The sequence below is a fragment of the Trematomus bernacchii genome, unplaced genomic scaffold (assembly GCF_902827165.1).
Source record: "Trematomus bernacchii unplaced genomic scaffold, fTreBer1.1, whole genome shotgun sequence".
NCBI lineage: Eukaryota > Metazoa > Chordata > Actinopteri > Perciformes > Nototheniidae > Trematomus > Trematomus bernacchii.
In genome coordinates this window covers 2,195,112-2,218,003 of record NW_022987714.1, presented here as the reverse complement: position 1 = coordinate 2,218,003, position 22,892 = coordinate 2,195,112, and the positions used below count along the sequence as shown (strand labels likewise).

Genomic DNA, 22,892 nt, shown 5'->3' with positions numbered 1-22,892 from the left:
GTATTACAATTAAATCATGGTAAAATAGGTTAATGTTTTCGTAGTTTGTTTCCACCACAGTATTTACATGGATATAAGCCCGACAGGAGTAAACACAGCTGACAGCCGCCGTGAAAATCCCACCCTGTAGCAGAGGTGATTGGATTGTGGACACCTGGCAGCCTGGCTCCCACACCCCTGTCTCCACTCCTGTAATCACACTCTCACACTCTCACACTCTCACACTCTCACATGTACACAGGAGGGGGGAGAGACAGACTAGGTAGAGGTGGAGGCCATGTCAGTCAGTTGCATTTTGTTTTTATCGAATCAGAAGACTCATGCTTCATGTTTCGTGCAACCACTTACCTTAATATTTAAGGTAAGTAAATTCAACATAATCTTTTTTTTTTTTTTTTTTCAATTAACCTTTATTTAACCAGATAAAAACATTGAGATAAAATCTCATTTTCAATGCTGACCTGGCCAAGAAGGCAGCAACGTTACACATAACACATAACACAAACATATAAAATACAGAGAACATAACTAAGAAAACAAAAGACGAAAAAGCAGTCACTACATTGTGCACATTAGGACAGTAAGAAAGGTACACTACTTGTTACTGCAAGAGCAGCTGGTGGTGAGGACTTCAGACAACTTCAATTTAAAACATGCTATAGAGACAAGTGCCATCAGTTTTAGGCGTGATTGAAGGTCATTCCAAGACCAAGGACCATAATGAGAAAGACTCCTTTTTCCAGCCTCAGTCCGCACAGTAGGAACCTGGAACCGTATCCAGGCACTGGATCTGAGGTTGTAACGGGCCGTCTCCACGGCAGCGTTAAAAAAATCTTGGAGGTGGGCGTATCTGAAGCTTGGGGATTTTTTTGCGATCAACCAATCACATGAATCTCCCGCCCGCGACATACGAAGCCAAAAAGCCCGAAGTAAACTGGATATAAACTCCCCAAAACAGGCGAAAACATACCACTGTCTCTGCCACCTCCCTCCATGCCTGGCTCCTCCGGTTTATATCCCGGTAGGTCTGGTCATAAAGCACCGGGTGATTGATTCGCTACCGCTAATTTCTCCTCCATTTTTTGGAATATGAGGAAATGATCTGCGGTATGTCTCTCCCAGCATACACGCCGTTTGATTGGCTAGAGCTTGAACTGTCAGATTTGCGTACACGGGATTTGATTGGCTGACGCTTCCTCCTCAGCTTCAAAAGTTGAACATTGTTCAACTTTGGATCTTGAAAATCCTGAGAATCTCCGCTCGCCTGCCCACAATGCATTTCGGCGAAAGCGAAAAAAAGTGACGTCACCCCATTCAAAGTGAATGGGCAGAAGCGTTTCAAGATTTTTTAACGCTGCCGTGGAGACGGCCCGTAAGAGTCACAAACTGGGGCAAATCTGGCACATATGTACAGTGGAAGCTTACCTAAAATGGCTTTATACATTAATAAAAACCAGTGCTGCATCCTACGCATAGTAAGTGAGGACCATCCAGTTAGGCTATACAGTGTGCAATGATGAGTCCTATAGGGTGCATTTGATATATAACGCATTGCAGCATGGTAAAGTGGGTCAAGTTTGGCCAAAACAGTGGGACAGGCAAATCTATAAATGGTATCACCGTAGTCCAGCTGGGACAGGAATAAGCCAGAGACCAACCTTTTACGGGATGAAGTTGAAAAACAACATTTAAGTCTGAAAAGGAAGCCAAGAGTGAATTTCAATTTCTTTGTTAAAACTTCAATATGGTGTTTAAAGTTCAGATTACTGTCCAACCAAAAGCCCAGATATTTGTAGGTATCAACAAACTCAACAATAACAATAACAATTTGTTCAGTGTGTGTATTGTGCGCCCAATGCCAAATAATCATACATTAACCCACATTTCTTATAACCTTTATACCTCTTATCAATAAATTGTCAATTGCCATCAATTTCACAATAATATCTCCTTTGCTAAATCAGCAGGCCATGGCCGTCACAGGATAGTCATATAATTACAAAACATGCTTCTAGATACACATTTAAAAGAAAAGTGCGGTAGGCTTTATAATAATAAATGCGTCACATGTCCAAAGTGCACCAATTTGGTTCACAGAAATAAAGTGTAAGCGTGCAAACTGTTCTGAGATTGTACATGTTATCTTGGGTAAGAAATCCAAAGTGTTGACGTGTTTTCAGAACATTTTAAAGACATTGTACTTTGTGGGGATAAAATTGTCCATTTTACAATGTGGTGGGGTCATGTCCCCAGCATAAATGACGCCAACATGTGCTATTTATTTCTCCAGACAGATTTCTCTCTCCTTTTTATTTTCTCCCAAATCTGAATTTGGTCCATTTAGCCGTCAGAGAAATCCAGGTGGTCAACATTAATAAGTTATTATGATTTCACTCCATACATATATGTACATAAGACATTACATGAAGAAAGTCTTTCTGCAAGCATGCTACTTATCACATATTTTGTAGGTGTTTCACTTTGCTTAACATGTTTGGGTGCCCTGACAGACTGATTGTTACCACTTTACATAAAGAGAATGCATTACAGAGGTGTTAAAGGTTCACTCTGAATAGTTTTTGGCACAGATAAAGGAACAGTTTTTAGAGTTTGGAGTATCCTACACCTATCCAATTCCAGGTTTTGCCTTGAAACACCACGGTTAGGCCTTCTGTCACACAGCTGTATTTCCATTGAGGTTTTTTTTGTTAATGCAAATAAGCGTGATATATATTATATATAGGTAGCCTGTGTAGACAGAACACTGGCACAGAATCACATTGGTTGACCTCATTCTAATGTAGTTAATGGTTGACTTTGGTTGACCAAAGTTAAAATCAGGTCAGCCATTACCTCAGACCGTCTCTGTTTCACATCTTGTTATTCAACACATGCACATTTATCCTTGAGCATTATGCTTTTACACTAATAGTGATGTTGGATTTAACTACATATCACTACAATAAGACAGACAATCCAACATTAATGTCAATTTAAATTCTTCCACTAGCTTGAATATCCAATGAATGAGTTCATTTCGTGTTGCACTTGCATCATACCAGTCCCTCCTCACCTGTGGACTGGAGGCTAATTTGTGTGTCCCATGTGACGCCTCAGTTTAGTCTAGACAAGTTGGTGGCTTCCATCAGTCCCTGTGGCCCCGCAGGTATAGACGCGCTCGGCAGGGGGTTTGACTGAGGAGAGGAGGCAGAACCTTTCCCCACGGAGAGCTTTCACATCTCCCTCATTTCCAGTTACCATGGAATTTCAGCTTAAGGCTAAACAACACAGAACATTAAGGGGCTAACAATGTGCCATATGGAAACAGCAACACGTAGCTTAAACACACAATGCAAAAATGATGCAAAAAACATGCGATGGGTTGAATCGCATAGTGAAGAGGTGGATTATCTTTCTTTTAAAATCGACTTCCTCTTATTTACTGGCAGTACTTTCTTGCTGAAGGTTATTTCCCTCTGTGAAACTTCCTTGTGCTGTATATCTGATATACATACAATCATTTATAACACCGTTTTTAAGGTTAACAAATTATCTCAAAGAAGTGTTAGTCTTCCCCAAGAAGCTATCAATGTCATTATCATTTATTTATTTTTAAAGGCAGCTGTAACCATAGACTGTATATATAAGGCTATAACACAATAAAATGTATTGTCAGGACTTTTATTCGTTTTTACCTTTTTAACATTTTTAATGGACAAGGCACAACTTTTTTTATGTTTTGTTGTAACAATATGTATCTAAATTCACAATTTATACACAGACAAGTACAATATGTCATGACAAATGTAAATCAGTAATTTTACTTGTGTGTTTACCACTTTTAAACATCTGAGAGTCAATAAGAAGAGTTGTGGTGACACAGGGAGTAGAGCAGGTGATCTCTCAGGAAGTATTTCTGATGAAACGCTCCCACAGGACAGGAACTATTGAGCCCAGAGAGACTGCTCGAGCTGCGACAGACACACAGGAGACACACACCTGAGCGTGTACACAAAGTGTCACAGAGAACAAGTTATCATATAGGGGCATTGCATGTTTGTCGTTCCATGTATGTACAGTGTAGAGTAGACCCTACTGTACACGCCATGAAAAGTATGCATTACGCAATGTGTACAAATGATAGTGGAAGTCTTTTTTTAGCTGAACCTCAAACAGTCTATCTTATCACATTCAAGTTACTACAGACATCTTTCATCTTCTCCAGGTTTTTTGATTATAACAAATGTAAGATGTTTTGTTTTTTTATTTAATAAGCTCAAGGTCATGGCAAAAATTCCTACTTGCAGTGAACTCCAGATAAACAAATCTGTTGCTGCATACTCAACTGTCACATCTCTTCTCTCATGCAAACATTGTCTGACCCTTCTGTGTCCTTTCTGAACCCACTAACCTACTGTATGCAGAACCAGTTTCAGGCGCCATGCTTCTTTGTATATTCTTTTATTCTCCGATAGGATATTAAAGGATTACTATCTGATGTTGCTTATTCTCGGGTTTTTGATTTTAGTTCTAATTTGTATCTAAGATTAGTAGTTCTAGCACATGGGGTTGTGTTGACTTCAAATGCTTCTTGTTCTCAGGTAACTTGATCTCAACTACCCAAGGTAACAACAATGGCTTTCAAAATGTTTATCTATTCCTTTGATAGTTGATATTGGAATGAGTATAATTCTAATAAGTCATTGTTGAGCAACTTAGGTCATTATTTAACCAAATTGAAGTGCTGAATGACAAACTAGTATTGCTCATAAATCACTGGTGAAAATGAAGTTGGTATGTTGCTGAATGAGTCTCATACACTTAGTGCTTTGTCATTTTCTCAGCCTTCAGTATTTGTATTAGAATGTGTGCGATTCACAGTTTTATCATGCATTTTTTTTAAATCTCAAAACAACAAGGTTTGATAGGCTGAGAATGCAATAATATTATTGAAAGTCTGTTCAGCAAGTTCTTGTTTATATTTTGATAAACAGGTGTTGAAGTGGCAGACGAGAAGACAATTGTGTTACGTTTTTGAAGATATGTCCGTAGTTATGATAACATGGTGTTATTTTAGAAGGTGCATCTGCAGGCTGTACCCTCCACAGGGCTGTCAAAGTCTCAGCAACACTCCCCTTGCCGGTATGGCTGATGTAATTCTCCTTTGGAATCATTAACAGAAACACACAACAGCCAATAGCAGCAGGACAGGTTACGGTTCAGGGGAGGATGTTTTTCATCTAGAGAGCCATTCACATGCCGCCATGTGCTGAAACCTCGACAGCTCAGCAGTTTAAAAGCCCCGGGCTATTTGCAAACCAAATTTCCCCTGCCTGCCTTTGGATTTGATGAGAACAAACATGATCTATGATAAAATAGAACTACCATTACCTCGAAAGCATATGCAAATAAAGCATTACCAGCTAAAATGTTGATATTAAAGGAAAGGTTAACCTTCTTAATTTAAAAAAAAGTCCCATGTTCACAGTTCGATGACAAAGAGATACAAATTATAATACCCTGGTGATGCATGTGACCAGGAAGACTTCCATGTTCCTCAATAGTGCTGTAAAACGATAGAAGTTGGATGTAAAAATGAACTTTATACCAACGCTGCTGATTTATTTTGTAATTAATCTGAATCTGTTTTACAATTGCAACAATTATATACTCCAGACGAGACATACCTCTAAGATTTCCATCTACAAGGATGAGTTCCTTTCAGTTTATTACAAGTAAGATAGTTGTTCAAAACATCTGCTTCCACTCAGTAACATAAACAAAGCCTTGTCTGGTCTGGCTTCTCTTGACACAATTCAGACTGCTGTGTTAGGAGATGGAGGGCTTTCAAGAGATAAGCAGGTCTAACGCTATGTTAACCATGGGGTTTCTTCACTTTTGACCTTTGGCGCTTAGAGTCATGGTGAAAAGTCATGGTGAAAAAGCCGTACAACCCATATAAATACCCTTCTTTATATCATCATAAACACCTATACACCAAATATTAAACTGGAATGGTGTCAGCATAAATAAAATAAAAGTATGTTTACTAAAAAAAGACACGACTAGTACCCAATGGTCATGACTCTAGAACATCCATTCCTCAGTTGACACGTTGATGTTATGTATGCAGTAAAGCCAGTCTGCCTTACGGGAACGTTTCCGCTGCTTATCTCACATAATTAACCCCTCAGGAGCCATGACATCTTCTAAATACTCAAATAAGGAGAGCGTTGTGCGCACTTAAATGGATGACCTTATAAGGGCGTGCATTTGGTGACTTTTTATTGCCTAATGACCGTTTTCTCAAGTACACATATGTTGCATCTATACAGTAAACATCTGATATCTCCACTGACAAAATGTTTGAAATTCCACAATTTGCTGATGAAACCAAATATCACAAAAAAATAACAAGAAACCCTTTTACCTTAACAGAGGCATTTTGCTATTAAGAAAAATCAAGTAAATAAAATGTTCACAAACGTGGTTGAATTTCAGTTTTTAATCCAAATGTCATTCACCTTTGACACCGACAGTATTTTTCCATTTGTGTTGTCGAAGACACAACAGTGTGTCGATGACAAGCCCATAGATCACCATTACTTTTTTAAAGACGGAATATTATTTGATCTTATTTGTACAAAATGATGTGCCTATAACAAGTGTTATACCATGAACTATATTTTTCCATTTATTTACATGAGCTTGATTAAATGTCACTAATGAAATATTGCTTTGTGAACCACAGAAATGTACTATCATACATTGGGATTATTGCGTCACAGCAGAAATGGCTAAGGGTTTAATATCTTTGTCTGTATCATTTAATAATGTATAGACGTTTTATGTAAAAAACCCTGCACTAAATCGTTTTTATAGCCATTGATAAAATGACACTCCCAAACAAGTCTTTCTTGCTACTCTGGCTCATCATGCTGCAAAGGTTGCACTTGCTGAGTAAAGGAAGATAATAACAAATAGTTGTACTTATATGTGTTTAAGTGTTTGTGTGTTAATGGGTTTAAGAACATTTGCATGTTCAGGCCATGCAACAAAACTCAGGTAGTTGTCAGTGAAGGTAAGTACAAACCCACACATTCCCAACTAGAAGAGGTCAAATAGATAAAAGCAGTTTATCATGTCTGTTGAAGACAAGCAAACAGGATTATTTGATATTTGTCTTGTATAGTGCAACCCTAATTTTACAATAAGATGTTACGTGGATGTTTTCTGAGATGACTCATCTGGTATCGGAAGATATTGTTTGACAACACTGACAATAGTGGATACCTCTGCCATGGCCCCTTTACCTGCAACAGAGTAACAGAAACAGAGTTACACAAACACATTCCGCACAGAAGAGGGAACACATGGTGTTGTGCAGAGACATATTATGCTGGTATTACAAACTTACCCTGCTTCTGCAACTAATTCTAAGCAAAGGATTTTCAGATATCTATTAGTCTATGGATGTGATGGTACACTGTAGAAAGAGTTATATTTGATACTGATTGCTGATAAAAAAAACCGTTATAACAAAGTTCATAATCTTCATTTGTAATTTGGTTATCGGTTGATAGTTATTTTTATGTTTTGTGTGCGTTTTGTTCGTTTTTCCAACAGCTTCCGCACTTGGTGTGTATGAGTGCAAAAAGGTCACTGAAGAAAAGATTAACCTTTAGTTGATGGAGTAGCTTACCAAGATTCCTTGATGATTACAACCAATTAAGTGAGACTAAGTCATTAGAGCATCAGCCATTGTCATTGTTTATCACAAAACCACAGATAGTTGACAACGCATAGGAGGTACATAAGACATTAAAAACTATTTGCAGCCAGCTGATAAGCTTGAAGAACCACTTGCACTAAGGTGTACTTTCCCCAAGCGATATTCTTGACAATTAGTCTTCTGCTGCACCTTTCCTTTATACTAACACATGTTGACAAATAAGTAGGTAGGGCATTTATAAATTGTCTTCTTACATTTCTCTTTAAAACCTACCAGATTAACACTAAACAGAAAGCCGCGTCACTGTCCTCTCAGGTTGAACATTTTTGTCTGAAATAAGATGTGTGCTTAGCTGCAGCTGGACTCACACAACAGAGATGTCTCAATGTACCGGGCAACTACATTTGGTGAGAAGTTGAACCACTGGTGGAAGCAGATCTTGTTATATCAGTCTTATGCCTGGTCAATATAACTAGGTATATTATTGAATTATAGTTTCCAGAGCCAAGAGGCCCATCGTCTCTGCTAATTATTCATTTTAAGTGAGCTGACGCCAAGGTCAGATGAAGTACAAAGAGGCGCTACTCAGATTATAATACAGTTAGTTTGTTAGTTAGGTGGTTCATATCCTGACAAGATATGAATTACTCCTAAATAGGTCATGAGATAATGACCTTTCGACATCTGGAACATATCCGTGCATTAGTTAATGTAAGGAAAATTGTGTGTGCGTCCATTTGGAAAACGTATATATATGCTGTGTGATTCTTGTACTCGTCGGAGCATTACTATCACTGCTTGAAAGCAAAGGTAATGTTTCCTCATTATTATTGATTGTTGTACAACGAAATAATAATTGATCAACTATATCTGTGTTTGTGTTTTATTGATTCCTCTGTTTCATTCTTTCCTGTTGTGAGTGCTGAATTGCCAAAACATTTTTCTGGAATTTCTTAGAACCTTTCTACAACCTAACCTAAATTACCCCTTTCTCGTGCAAAAATATGTATTTACCTTTGGGTGTGATGATAATAATTACTGCCCTTGAGGACAACTTATTTGTCATTTCGGGTAATAATTATTTATCATCATTATTGTTTATTTTTTTACCTGCATTTCAACTAAGTAATTGTAAAACTAAATTGATAAGAACACAATGCCTTGTAGAGTATAATATATATATTGTTCTACTGTTTGTCTCTCCAATGTATTTATATGGATTTGGTCAATCCAACAAGGTACTGCATTTGTGATGTCATGTACACATTTAATATATTTAGCGTTTGTATTATACTGAAAACCCACCTTCATCTCCACATACTAGCTTCTTAGCAATGCAGGGGATTTCCACATATCCAAACTCTGTGAGCCTGGATACCTGCTGGGCTGTGATGGGATGCTGCCACATGGCTGTATTCATGGCAGGGCAGAAGAGGAGAGGGCGACTGGTGTCCCAGGCTCTCACCACACATGTCTGCCAATGACAAAGACCAATCAACTTTTTCAAGTAAATCATCTAAATACTTATTATTTGAAAGAACATTTTGTAAGGAGTCAGATAATGTTTTCATGTTCTCACCAGGAGATTGTCACAAATTCCATTCGCAATTTTTCCAAGAGTGTTGGCATCAAGGGGGGCAATGACAAAAAGGTCTGCCCAGCGCCTTAGCTCAATGTGCAACACAGGGTCAGACCTCTGAGTCCACAGCTAGAACAGAGACATGCCGTCAGGAACACAACAAAAGAAACACTTCCTCACTTTCTAGATAGCTTGACACTTTAGGACAGAGTTTCTCAATCTTCCTGGCTCTTGACCATGTTTTTATGTCTCAACATTCTCCTGACCTCAGCCATTTTATAGCTGTTACGCAATGTCTGGATAATTTACGCCACACTTTAATTCACTCGTTGTGATCTTTTATATTTTAATTTCAAGAACATGAAGGGAGCTTGACATTGACTGTTTTCCAATTGTTCAAATATGTGTCACACGGATTCAACTTCTGAAATTAATACATCAGTTATTCAAATCTAAATTGAAGGAATCTTACACAATCTTGTCAGCTTATCAGTAGCACCAAGCTTGAGAAACTGCTGTAGGCTGCCAGTTCATAATGGCTTAACTACGACATTTGACAGGTTAGTTTTTACCTCCCACTCATCCTTGTCATCGTAGATTTTTACTGAGACCTCTGCAGGATTGTAGAAGTGCTTGGCATGTTCGGTAGTGACTACTCTTACGTCCACCTTAAGCATAAAACAAGACAGTGACAGTCACAGGGTTTTTAAAAGCACACTTTTCTATTGCTTTAGGCTATTGACAAGATGGAAAAAATAATTAGAGACACATACAAAGGGCAAGTAACTGATCTTTGTCTGAGAGAACATTTATGGGTCTTGCACTTTAGTATACATGAACACCTTTCTCAGAATTGTGTCGTCAGAGTTGCACAATAACACATTGGCATGTGGTTTTGACTTCTCAGAGCCATTTCATTTAATTATACAATATTATCAAATCAAAATACATTCATTGCTTAGTGTAATTCCTAGGGTTTGAGTTTCTGTCTCTCAAGCTGAATGCTCATTACAAATATTAAGGATGCCTTTTTCAGCATTGTTGCAAAACACGTTAAAGAGTAATACAGGCATCTCCTTTACTTCTTCTTTTAGTTTCCCATTGACACCCAGGTTGAGGTTTTCATGAATGCAGCTTCTGCTAATGCTGCCGAGTATGCTGCAGCCACTGCTTTGTTCATTTATTCCAACTGTACTTTGAGAAGATTTAAAGGAAAACGGCTGGATGTGAAAGTAAAATACCAATACTGTCGCTGAATAAGAGGGATGTTCAACAGTATAACCGTGTTGTTTTATACAGCTGGCTAACAGCTGCAACATCTCCATCTTGTGGTTAGGGTGAGGTTATGCCACCATGTAGAGAAACAATGTGTTAGGATGCATGGGAGTATGGTTGTTGGATATGTTACATAGGTAGACTGTAGACAGTGATATAGCATTACGTATCAAATCCTTAACTCTTAAGCATTGACCCAATCATAGTCTAAATTATAGCCACTATTCTGAATGATTGTGTGTATCCCTATGGTGTATCCCTTGCTTGGAGCCTGGGACATTCCTGTGTATGGTAATTGCCAACTCCCTTAAGCTATCAGGATCAGTTGCTTAAATAAGGATTACAAGCTCCTTATCATGCCATGTTGAAAGCAGAGCCATAAACACGACAACCTCTCGATAACATCTAAATAAACTACACTTGGGGTTATAGATAAGGAAATAAACTGTGACGTCCGTTTTATATTCAGATGGCGTTTTGTTTTGGCGCTTAAACATGTTTCGGCTTGAGATATAATGTCAGGTTTATTAAAAGAGACTTGGTTAGGTAAAATGAGAGTTGGGCAGAACTGATAGTGGCTACATCTTGGACATTTCCTCTGTGTCCTGATTTATTTGTCATAGTCTGTACTCCTTTATCAAGTTTGAATAGACCTTCAGTTTTAACACATCAGCTCACTCTAAAGCAGTTTCATTGTTTCACTTTTCATCCAGTCCTTTAAAGAAGGCTCTGCACAGAAATGAATATGAAGCAGCTCACCCCAGAGAGCTGAAGAAGCTGGGATACCAACACAGGCAGTTTCAGGGCTGCAACACTTCCCGTCACACCGACAAGAACACGAAATGTCCCACAAGATTTCAACAAACCAGCCTTTAGACCAGAATCATGCTCCTCTGTCTGCATATTAGCATGTTACCAAGAAAAAGGTGGGCAAAGTGCTGTATTTCTCATGTAAACCACTTCTGGGTTGCTACTTCCGTAAATATTCACCCAGTTCTGCCAGCCAATCAGAGGAGAGCAGAACCGACGTATCGTGTACGAGCACGTCGTAACGTTGACAGATGGCGAACCCGCGCATTCACAGAATATTCTGGGTATTTGCTGACGGCTAGCATGAAGCGAGGACAGTTTAATCATTGTTTAGCCTGACACTTTAAAAAAAAATCTACACAAAAAGCGGAACAATGCCGCTCACACCCCTCGTTTACTGGGCTCAACGCCACGAAGACATTTACCTGCGAGTGGAGCTGACAGACGCTCAGGTGAGCTAACAATAGAGTATCATGCAGGACGTAGATTTACCAAGGAACATGCCTTCTGTCAGGGCTTGTCATTTATTGTATGTCTCTATACATATTAAATTAGGCAAATGAAGTGTGCTGGTTCCTGTACTTGCCCTCGCTGGGTAGCTGCACACTTTGCATGTTTACGAGATATGATATTAACAAAGCCCTCTGTTAAGGCATGTTGTCATGGATTTAATAAAATGTGTGTGTATACTATAGTCAGTTGCATAAATTAATTTATCCTTTTCAAATGTGGCATCATTGTGGTCATAGTTTTTTGTCCTGATAGCACTGCAGGTTACTTTACTGTGGGTGTTACACAGAAAACGGAAACAAGATCTGACACAGGGTGTTAATTCTGTTAAACAGCTCATTTCCTCCAGAGTGTCTTAAAACAAGGAACAACACATTGGTGTTGCTGGTAGTTAAATGTCACTATAGCACTCTATAATCCACTGTTGATGGATTAGTGTTAAAGAAGCATTGACTTCAAATTCAACAGGGTTATTGTCTGAAACCAGTTGTGTTGAGGTTGTAATATCATTATTTAATTAAAATCTAAATATTTAAGAGGAAGTATAAACTAATCATCTGCCTCTCTGCTTCTTGTTGCAGGATATTGATGTGCGTGTCCATGAAAACATCCTTCAGTTTAAAGGTAACATACATTTCATGTTTATTTGACAATGCAAATGTTTTAGGAAATGAATGATTTGTGACATTTCTTTTCTTTTTTGTGTGTGTGTAGCCCAGGGCCATGGTGCGAAAGGACAAAATGAATACGAGTTTAGCTTGGAGTTTCTTTCACCAGTAAAGCCAGAGGTATGTCTCTATTTAAACACCACTCCTAGTTATCTGCTGCTCCTTTCTTCTTATTCCTTCTAGTTTTGCTGACTGTGCTCTATAAATGAATCTGTCTGCAGGTGATCCACAGGTCCACGCAGCGCCAGGTGAGCATCACGGTGAAGAAAGGGCAGCACGGCTGGTGGGAGAGACTGACGCTGAAGGAGCGCAAACCGGTGTTCCTGGCTCCGGACTTTGACCGCTGGCTGGACGAGTCGGATGCTGAGATGGAGATCCGGGAAAAAGTAAGATTTAAAGGTCACCTATTATGCAAAATCCACTTGTTCATGTCTTTTATACATAAACTTGTGTCCCCTCTGTGTAAAGAGATTCTGAAAGTTTCAGGAAAAAAAGATTTGCTCACTTTTTGTCCTGATATATAAAGACCTGTCTGAAAATGAGCTGATCAGATTTGGGCCACTTAATGATGTCATAAAGATGTTTTGGCTTGTGTAACCATTAGCCAATCACCAACCAAGGTAACACCCCCCCCCCCCCCCCCCCACATTATCACCTGAATCTCCTCCTATGCCCCTTTCACACCAACGCAACTCCGGTTCAAGCTCCGTGCTAGAGCTTTTCTGGTTCAGAACCGGTTCTTCGGTTTAGCGCCGGCTCTTTTCACACCGCTCAGAGCCCGACTGGTGCTGCCGCTGCTGCGTCATGACGTCACAGTTTACGTCGCTGAGTTTCTCCCCAACGCCGGAGCTCACTTCACAACAACAACGGGCCGGGGACTGCGTTGCTTTTAATCATACGAAGCCAGATTAAATTAAATAACGACTTCTCCAACCTTATACTTTTCTCCAGAGTGCCGTGGTTCATTGTTTATTAATGTGTTTCAGCGGCATTTACCGACCGCTGCAGTGCTGGCCGGCTGCTCTTCAACGGGAGTGTATTCTCCCGTTAGCTCCGGGTTAGCTCACACGGCTCTAAAGTATTCACTGTCTGACTGTCACACAAGCAGCTGATACATATCCCCAGTTCCCCTTAAGTGAATGTGTGTCAGTCTGAATTGACGCTGTTTGGTGTCAGTCTGAATTGACGCTGTTTGGCATCACAACGCTGTTATGAAAGTTTCTCTGGTATAACATGGGTGATGTTAGCATAGCAACCGAAGCTAAACTGACTACTTGCTAAGCAGTTTTCTACAGGCACATTTTACCGACGTATTTTTCATTATGATTCTACTTGTGATAGTCGGACATGACAACCTGTGCAGCCCATGTATTGATTCCATCCGATAGCTGCTATAATAACAAACGTCTGCCTGCTCTCCACAATGATCAATAACAGCGAACGGATGGTCAAAGTAAGGTACAAATAAACAGAATCACACGAAGCCTGGTTAGTGTTGCCTGACTTTATAAAGTGTGTTTTTTTTAACAAGTGTGTGGTTGCGTTCTAGTCACTTTGCTCAGCACTACTGCTTGTTACAACTTTTATTTGCCGTACTCGCCTTAAGTGTTAGCTCAGGTTAATCTCGCCCCCCTCCGACGTAAGCGTGACGTATGCGGTTCTTGCTTCTAGACGGACAACTTTTTGGTGCTCGAAACGAACCGGATTCCGGAGCTATGACGCTGCTCCGCTGCGGTGTGAACAGGAAAACCCGGTGCTTTTCAAGCACCAGCACCGAACCGGCCCTGAAACACCGTTGGTGTGAAAGGGGTACTAGAGCACCATTGGGTTCTTTTTAACCAAATATCTCTCAGAGGGGCGTGGGGAGTGGCTCCTTATTTTCATCTGAAGTAAAAGACACAGAATCAGCACTTTTGAAACAGGGCTGAAAGAGAGGGGTTCATGGGATGCTACAATGTATGATCTGTTTGGTGTTTGGAGCCAAACACTTCAGAGACATGTTTGTATATATCTGAGACCTGTAATATATTGATGAAAAACAGTATAATCGGGGACCTTTAAGTTATTGCATCAGCGGGATATTGTAATACTGTATATTTAACAGATGGTTAAATAACATACTCAATAATTCAAATGACTACATTATTAAGATAGTAATATTGATACAGAAAGCAAAGATTGAAAACGTATTAACCTACATTTTATTTAATTTTTCTTAAAAAAGGAGGAGAAAAAGAACAGGCTGAAGGCTTCCAGGCATAAAGAAGAAGAAGGTGAGTGCACATCTCCCATGATTCTTTGAGGTTTTTCGCTGTAGTCTTTTTCATATAACATTAATCAAGCAAGTTGATGTTGGTTGCTTCAATGTTTTTTTGTTCTTTCAAATGTTCCAGGGTCTATCAGCCTGAAAACAGCCTTTCTGTTTGTCTATAACCTGGTGCAGTTTCTTGGTTTTTCATGGATCTTTGTCAACATGACCGTGCGGCTCTTCATCTTTGGCCAAGGTGAGAAAAACTAAAACTGCTGTGGCTTTACATTTGCTATTGTTTTTCTTCTGTGATCGATTTGTTCACAAATACCATGGAAAGAATGATTATTTATAATAATACTCTCTCTTTCCAGATTCTCTCTACGACACATTTCACACCATATCGGACGTGATGTTCTTCTGCCAGATCTTGGCTGCAGTCGAAGTCCTCAACGCTGCTTTTGGTGTCGTCCACTCGGGTGTTATTCCAACTCTTATACAGGTATGCAAGGCTTGTTTGATGTGAAGTGAAACCTGCTTTGTGTTACAAAGAGCTGATTCATTTTGAATGCAAGTACTTATTTTTATGGGTTTTGTTCTCTTATTAGGTGGTTGGAAGGAATTTTGTCCTCTTCATTATTTTTGGTAGTTTGGAAGAAATGCACAACCGGCCCGTTGTGTTCTTCGTCTTCTATCTGTGGAGTGCCATTGAGATTGTGCGGTAAGTAAGCATCTGCATCGTCATGGTTGGTGAACAGTCACTTCATTGGACGAGGTAAAGGCTGACGTTTCTTTTCAAGTCCTAGACCAATCTTTTGTATGAAGCCAGTATATATAAATCCTTTTGCTGAATTGTGGATTTTGTTTTCAATAAGATATATAAGTTTAAACAATGTTGTAAATGTATGTCATACAAAGGACAAACATTTGATGGTACCGGTTTCTAAAATATGAGAATTGGTTGCTTTTCTTGTCCTTAAATTATAGTTAAATATATATTTTTGTGTTTTGACTGTTAGTAGGAGAAAACAAGACATTTAATGGCCTCATATTGTGCTCATAATGACTTCACACTGTTTTCCAATGCTTTATAGATCAGACAGAATGACTCGTGACAGATTATTTGATAGTGAAAATAATAAATAGCTGCAGTCCTACAACACATGGAAACGCTGTTTTGTGGCATTAAATGTTGACTCAACAAGTGCAGTAAAAATGCAGTGAAGATCCCCTTGTTGCAGCAAAGTCACAGACTCAACCTGACTAAGGTTTGAGGTTAAGGTTTTCTCAGCAGAAGTTGGTGTTACAATAATCAACAGAACAGCAAGCAGATCATTTAGCCTACATTGTTATAAAGATGCCTCAGTTGAGTCTTGTTTCCTCCATCAAATAACATTAATCTCCAATTTTAGGTATCCATTTTACATGCTGGGCTGCTTCAACACAGAGTGGAAAACTCTGACATGGCTGCGGTACACAATCTGGATACCACTGTATCCATTAGGTGTTTTAGCAGAAGGTGAGCTTGTTTACGTCTCTTGGTATCAATACAAAATAATCACATACAAGTACTAAAGTGTCTCTAAATCCCTATAGCTGTTGCTGTAATACAATCCATTCCCATCTTTGATGAGACCAAACTCTTCAGCATTCCTCTGCCGAAAGCCCTCGGTACTTCCATCAGCTTCTCTTTCGTCCTGTACATCTATCTGGTCCTCATGTTTCTTGGTAAGTTTGCACATACATCATTATCTATATACACATTTGAGCATATATTATCTTCTAATGTCAGCTTTTTTGTACTAATATCAATCTTTGGGTTTCTATTTTAGGACTGCTTATCAACTTTCGTCATCTCTACAAGCAGAGGAAGAGGCGTTTCCGTACCAAAAAGAGGAAAGCTAATTGAGATTCAGAACAAACAACACCTCTACTGCCTGCCTGGTTCTGGTTAAACGGTTTCAAACCATGTTTCAGGTCAAACTGTTTGTTATGAAGACGATTTCCTTATCCATAGTTTTTCTTACTAAAACAATTGAATTAGTGTTCACCCTGAACAACCCACAGATGATGCAACATTTCATCATTGCACTGACGTCTCATTTCCTGATTAATTCCTCTGGTATTTAAAAAAAATGTTTTGTAGATTAGTTAAAAGATGTAATAATAAGCCATAAAAAGTATACACATGTGATTCCATTTATTTTCCTTTTGATATTGTTGGTGTTTCTTAATGCAGTCTACCACTCCTGATGTCGTTTATAATAAGTATGTGTGTATGAATGAAGAAAGTACAAAGTTCTCAACAAATACTGTATTCGTTATCAGTCCAGATTTCTGAAACATCCCACAAACCTCAGGGACCATTACACTGGTGACTGCTCAAATACAGAGGGGCTTTTGTCCCTTTAGCTCAATAACCTGCTTTGTAGAATTTGTATTTTGACAATTATATGAATTTTGAAAGCCAAGTTTGATATGTTTACTTGACAATGAATAAAAAGGAAATTTAAATCTAGTCAATTTGTGAAAAAGGTCCTACAAAGGAACATGTAAAAAAATATGTACACGCTAACATTTTACAAAACCTTCACAAGGTACATTTAACCATTTTCAGGCAGTATCAAAGAAGGAGTGCACGTTATCACACTGACTCATCCTGGGTCCACACAGTTTCTGAAGCGGCCCCTTTGAGTCCTTTAAACAACATTCAGCACAACAACAGACGCTGTGTCATCGTTGGTCCACAAAGGCTGATGTTGCTAGATTTCAGTCAATTCTTCACTCTTTCAGACGAGGCTCAGCTGGAGAAGTCCGTGTGCATGGGAGCAATATTGTGATCAAAAGCAGCGTACTGGGAGTCCCCGGTGCTGGCCAGTTTGAGCTGCTGTGCGGCGTGGGACAGCTGGAAGGCAGCGTCAGGGTGGGCCGAGTCGGGCAGCAGGGTGCACTCTCTCTCCAGCAGGTCGGCCACGCCCTTCAGGAGCTCCCAGAAACCGAACGCCAACGCAGCCTTACGCAGACGGTTCAGCTCCTGACACATTGGAAAAGCGTCATTAATTTGATGGAAAATATAGATCAAGTTCTAAGTTAAGAGACATTTTCAGCTAGATTTACCTTGTAGAAGGTTTGAGTTTTATCAGGCAGCTTCCTTGCATTCCTCAGGATCTTCTGCACATCAGTCTGTAATAGGAAAACAACAATAAATAGTCAATGATGACCAGAAATGACCCTTTAAACATTCGACTCATTTTTACAGAAACACTCATTCAACAACTCCTTTAAACCAAACATATGGTAAAGGCTCTAGTGGTATATCTTACAAACAAGCTTCTACTGTTTTCAGCCTCCCAAATATGGAGATTCATAGCTATTCCCCGTTTTATTTCATATTAAAGTCAATATATTTTAAATTAAAATATCTTCTGGGTTTGGGATTAGATGACATCACCTTAGAATCTGGGGCTGACATTCTATAGACCAAACGATTAATGGAGAAAATAATTGGCATATTCATTGATAGACAATAATTGTTAGTTGCAGGCCTTCCTATGAGCCCTATAGACTCCATAGGAGCCTGTGAAGTCTACTTCAATGCGCAGAATTCATAAAAATATGATGATACTTTTAATTTATAAAAGGTCCTAGCTATAATGTATTAAAGGTGGGGTAGGTAATTTTGGAGAAACCAGCTCGAGATCGCTAGAATTTGAAAATACACGACCGGAGAAAATCTGCCACTTCCTTATAGAGCCCCGCCTCCAACACACACGAACGCGCACATGACCAATGAGGGCACGAGATAAGTTTGTGCACAGATGGAAGGCTGACAGGCAGGTAGGCCATCCAGTTATTTTAGCCGGGCCGGCTAAAATGATTGGTTGTACTTTTTACAGTACTACGGCTTCCACAGATGACATTTTATGGATCTTTTGTCAAAGCACTTAAGATATTCATTGCTATCGGGATGCTAAGAGCATTCCATGGAATATAACAAAAAGTGTATCTCGAGCCGGTTTCTCAAACTTACCTACCCCACCTTTAATGGAAAACAGTCTCTCTGAAATATGGCATGTGGACATTAATCATAAAAGACTTTAACAAACAACAGTGCTTGTTTCCAGTGATTTTCCAGTACCTGTAGCCCACTGGCCTTGATCCACACCGTGACATTCTGCGCATAGCTTCGTTTGACTGAAGGCTGCAGAGGGAAAGGACTTTTACTGTCATCCTCTCCATAGGGATTTTCTGCTGCCTCTGAAATACAACGAGGGTCAGAAAACATCAGAGTGAAGCCACACATTGAATGCCAGCCAAATATAGACTGTTTAATTATGAACTGCTTGATTATGAACACAGAGGCCTTTGGTCTCTAGGAGAAAAACAAGGATTTACCTGTTCAAGGTTAGTGTGTCATAGGTTATGTTGTAATGCAGAGTTAAACAATATCCTTAAAATGACCTTATATATTAAATTATGCCTTCAGGAAAAATAAACCATATAGTATTCGAACAATATGCTTAAGAGACCCTTTGTTTTGTTGTGAAAAATGCAGTTTGTCAGGTCTGGGGTAATGAGTTACCTGATATTGGTCCCAAATGTGTGATCTTGCCCAGCCAAGGCAGAGGCTCCGACCCAGGCTCAAACAGAGACATCATCAGGTTCGACTTCTTCTTGCTGTCTGCTTGGGAGTAAAGCATGCCGTACCACTCCGGCCTGAAGAAAAACAAACATGGTTTAGGCCATTTCTTCATGAAAAACTCCTTTCATTCTGCAGGTGCCTTAATATTTAAATGCACTAATTTCTGACCACAACAGAATTGAAATATGTTTAAATATATCTCACCCCAGCTGGACGAGGGCCACCATGCCCTCCACTTTAAGGCTGCCATGTAAGAGTACACAGAAGTTTGGATTTTTGCCTGCCATTTGACTGGCAGAGGGTTCCTCCTCAAGCTCATCGGTGGCTCCTGTGCCAACTTCATCCACCTCTGAAATCAAAAATGTATAACGTTTATTGTAAATACTGAAACCTGACATGTGGCATTCTGAGAGCTCATTGATTGTGTTTTAAGCCGGGCTTCACCCGACAAAGGTTTAAAGAACAACGCTGATTTTTTTTCTGCTGCTGCTGGTTGCAAAAAGACAACAACGTTTAGATGTAGGGAAATAAACAACGGGGGGGAAACTGGTTTCAAACCTTCCACTCCTCAGAGATAATCAGAGAATATTTTTGCTAAAATTAGTTACACCAAAATCAATGAGCTATACAGCTGACATGAAATATAAGTTTATTTTTTCTAAAACAAAAGGACAAAAAAACCCACTAACCTTTGTTTACATTAATAGGCAGTACCAAGTGTCTGGATATAACAGGAGGACTGGATATATCAGCAATTTCAATGAAGCCCACTAATTCCAAATCTGAAACAGAAAACAGAACAAAGATGAGTTATAGCAAAACATGGATTAACGTGAACTGACGTTTGAGACAATCTAGGTACCTGGATTGATGGAGCGCGGCATGGGGTCCACCTCTTCATCCATCACTATAGGCTCCGGCCGAGGGAACACCTGAACGTCTGAGGACAGGTTCCCACAATGCAGGACCGCATGGAAGGGAGAGTACGCGTGATCAATCAGCCTCCTGAAGACAAACAAAAAAAGAAACATGTTCAAAGGCACCTAAGTAAACAGATAACACAAGAAGTTAAACAAATTCTGGACTATTTCCCCATTTGATATCTTACCCAAACATGGCCTGTACACTCTTCATGCAAAGAGGTCCCTCCATAGTGAAGATCTGTCCATCACCGCCGCTGAGATGAAGTAGCTCCTCCAAGTTGTTCATGGCATCAGTCGATTGGAGCTGCAAGTACACAAGAAAGGAGGTGGCATTGAACAGCTGGGACATTTATTGCAAGCACTAACTAGCTTTTATTTTACATGGTTTCAAGGTACACTGGAGAAAAGTGTTGCTACTTGACAGAAATTACACAAAAAATGAATGTGCTAAAATAAAAATATTTAAAGTTTGAATTCAGACGTAGTGGAGGAAAATTCACACCTTTTTCCCACAGTCAAATATTGGATCAATATTTAAAACCACTGCTTTAAGTACATCACCATGCAAAACATGTTGGTAACTCTTTCCAACAACAAACCAACCAACCATTCTCTCATCATAGGATTTATTCAACAACATCTAAGATATAAAAACCAAGTAGATGGCTACAACATGTTGTTTATAACCAGCCGCTGACGTAAAATACAGATTTAATACATGATTTTACACTGACTGTGTCCAGATCAGGATACAAGCTAATAGAAAGTAAATGTTGACTCGCTCAGTACCTCCTCTGCATTGGCTATAGACATGATGAACATTTTTGTTGGGAAGGGGAAAGGAAGGGGGAACTTCTTGTCATCTGCACGATGCTTCAGTGATTGGAGGGATTGACGAAGGGAACCCTTTCCAATACCAAGAGATCCATCAGTGACTAGCACCACCTGCAGGACAAAGTAAGGGGGTACATCAACATAATCGTCTGTAAGAATAAATGGCTGAAATCACTTTTGAAAAAAAATACCAGCTTTATAAATCAAAGGGATGTCTGATGATCTTGTATAAAGACAACATTACCTGACAGGGACAGGCACTGCCCCACTCCTGCTGTACCACGCTACTAACTCCATTAAGAGCTGATTCAACACAAGTCTTGTCATAGTCCTCCAGGTTGCCCAAAGCCTCCTGCACACACAAAAAAATCTATTAGAAAATCCTTAAATCTACTCCAAAGTCAGACTGGTTTTCACTGATGTAAACGCAGGTGGTTAATCAGGAGAGCAACATATGCTTCGATTACCAGGCGTCATTTGATGCACATTGTTATCATTTTACCTGTAATGCATTGTAATCTCTAGTGAAAGGCACCAAGAGCTCCCAGAGGGAAGAAAAGGCCATCAGTGATGTGAACTCCAGGCGGTAGTTTGAGGCCATGTGTTCAAATAACATATTTAGTCCGTGGACAGCCAGGTTCTTCCTCTGGAACTCGTCGCTGCCGTCCAGTGACACCGGCCGAGTCATGGACAGAGACACGTCCATGAGGATCACGGTAGGCATGGTTTACTGCTTATAAAGACCACCAGGATTAGAATTAAAGTACCCTCCAACGTGCTCCCACTGAAGGAAAAGAAACAAACAAAGATGCAGGAGTTAGCTATATTAAAAATATGTGGCATCTGTCTCTGAAATGCATTTGAACAAACAACGACCAGTAACTACGTTGAAAGCTGAACAGAAGACATGTCACAGCAGATTACTGTTAGCTAATGTTGGCTAGTTGTTCAGCTAATTTACGCTAGCATTTTGAAACATAATGAAATAACTATGTTGCTTGATATTTAACGAGCGTGAGATGATGATTATCTATAAGTTACACTATATAGTGAATGATTTATACAAGAACAATATTAATATATACGTGCCATTCAACGTTTCGCTCGCCATCCAGTGTTGTTTGTGTTGTAAGGTGCAACGCTACTTCCGTCCGGGTGACCGCAGTCTCTAGAATAAATAGTTCCTATGTGATTTTAGATAGTTCTATACTGAAGATAACAGACAACATGACATTAACAGGGAAATACAATAATTATTTATTTTATGACAAAAGCAAATAAATAATACATTCAAGGTTTGAGTATAGATTTAACATCCAGGGGCGGGGTCTGGAAAATGAGAAATTGTTTTGGTCCAAAAAAAACTGTGCTTGTTGTAAAAGTGAGGATTGTGAAAGCTCGTCCAAGAGGAATATGGTACCATGCCAGAAATGCACATTTAATTTTTGGCATCTAATGATTTGGTAAGAGTCCTAGGATTTAAAACGTTGGTGAATCCTATGATTAAACTAGTGAGTGAGAATCGTCCGATTTAAGGTAAGGCAGCCTGTCACTGTGTGTTGTACGGTCATTTAATATTAAAAAGAAACAATCATGCAACCGTCTGTCAGGCTCCAATGACCAGGTTTATAAATTACGACAGTGAACATAATCCTCTTAGACTCGGGGTAT

General features: G+C 39.4%; 3 protein-coding genes across 3 annotated transcripts; 1 reads left to right on the top strand and 2 right to left on the bottom strand.

Annotated features, from left to right (window-relative positions):
* Positions 1-6,490: 6,490 nt before the first annotated feature.
* ppcdc (phosphopantothenoylcysteine decarboxylase) lies at positions 6,491-11,569 on the bottom strand. Its single transcript, XM_034141999.1, has 5 exons — positions 11,346-11,569; positions 9,884-9,979; positions 9,312-9,440; positions 9,038-9,206; positions 6,491-7,313 (listed from the first exon to the last, which is right to left on the bottom strand). The coding sequence occupies exons 1-5, from the start codon at positions 11,487-11,489 to the stop codon at positions 7,219-7,221; spliced, it is 633 nt and encodes a 210-aa protein (XP_033997890.1). The 5' UTR covers positions 11,490-11,569; the 3' UTR covers positions 6,491-7,218.
* A 77-nt stretch (positions 11,570-11,646) lies between these two features.
* On the top strand, positions 11,647-17,336 carry hacd3 (3-hydroxyacyl-CoA dehydratase 3). The gene is made up of 11 exons (XM_034141346.1): positions 11,647-11,848; positions 12,488-12,530; positions 12,621-12,694; positions 12,796-12,960; positions 14,799-14,847; positions 14,968-15,078; positions 15,197-15,324; positions 15,431-15,543; positions 16,235-16,341; positions 16,419-16,550; positions 16,655-17,336. Exons 1-11 carry the CDS (start codon positions 11,771-11,773, stop codon positions 16,729-16,731), a joined length of 1,077 nt encoding a protein of 358 aa, XP_033997237.1. The 5' UTR covers positions 11,647-11,770; the 3' UTR covers positions 16,732-17,336.
* On the bottom strand, positions 17,122-22,377 carry ints14 (integrator complex subunit 14). Its single transcript, XM_034141345.1, has 12 exons — positions 22,311-22,377; positions 21,724-22,005; positions 21,466-21,573; positions 21,177-21,332; positions 20,573-20,691; positions 20,327-20,469; positions 20,154-20,246; positions 19,669-19,813; positions 19,405-19,538; positions 18,961-19,079; positions 17,940-18,005; positions 17,122-17,856 (listed from the first exon to the last, which is right to left on the bottom strand). The coding sequence occupies exons 2-12, from the start codon at positions 21,943-21,945 to the stop codon at positions 17,623-17,625; spliced, it is 1,539 nt and encodes a 512-aa protein (XP_033997236.1). The 5' UTR covers positions 21,946-22,005; positions 22,311-22,377; the 3' UTR covers positions 17,122-17,622.
* Between the last annotated feature and the right edge of the window lie 515 nt (positions 22,378-22,892).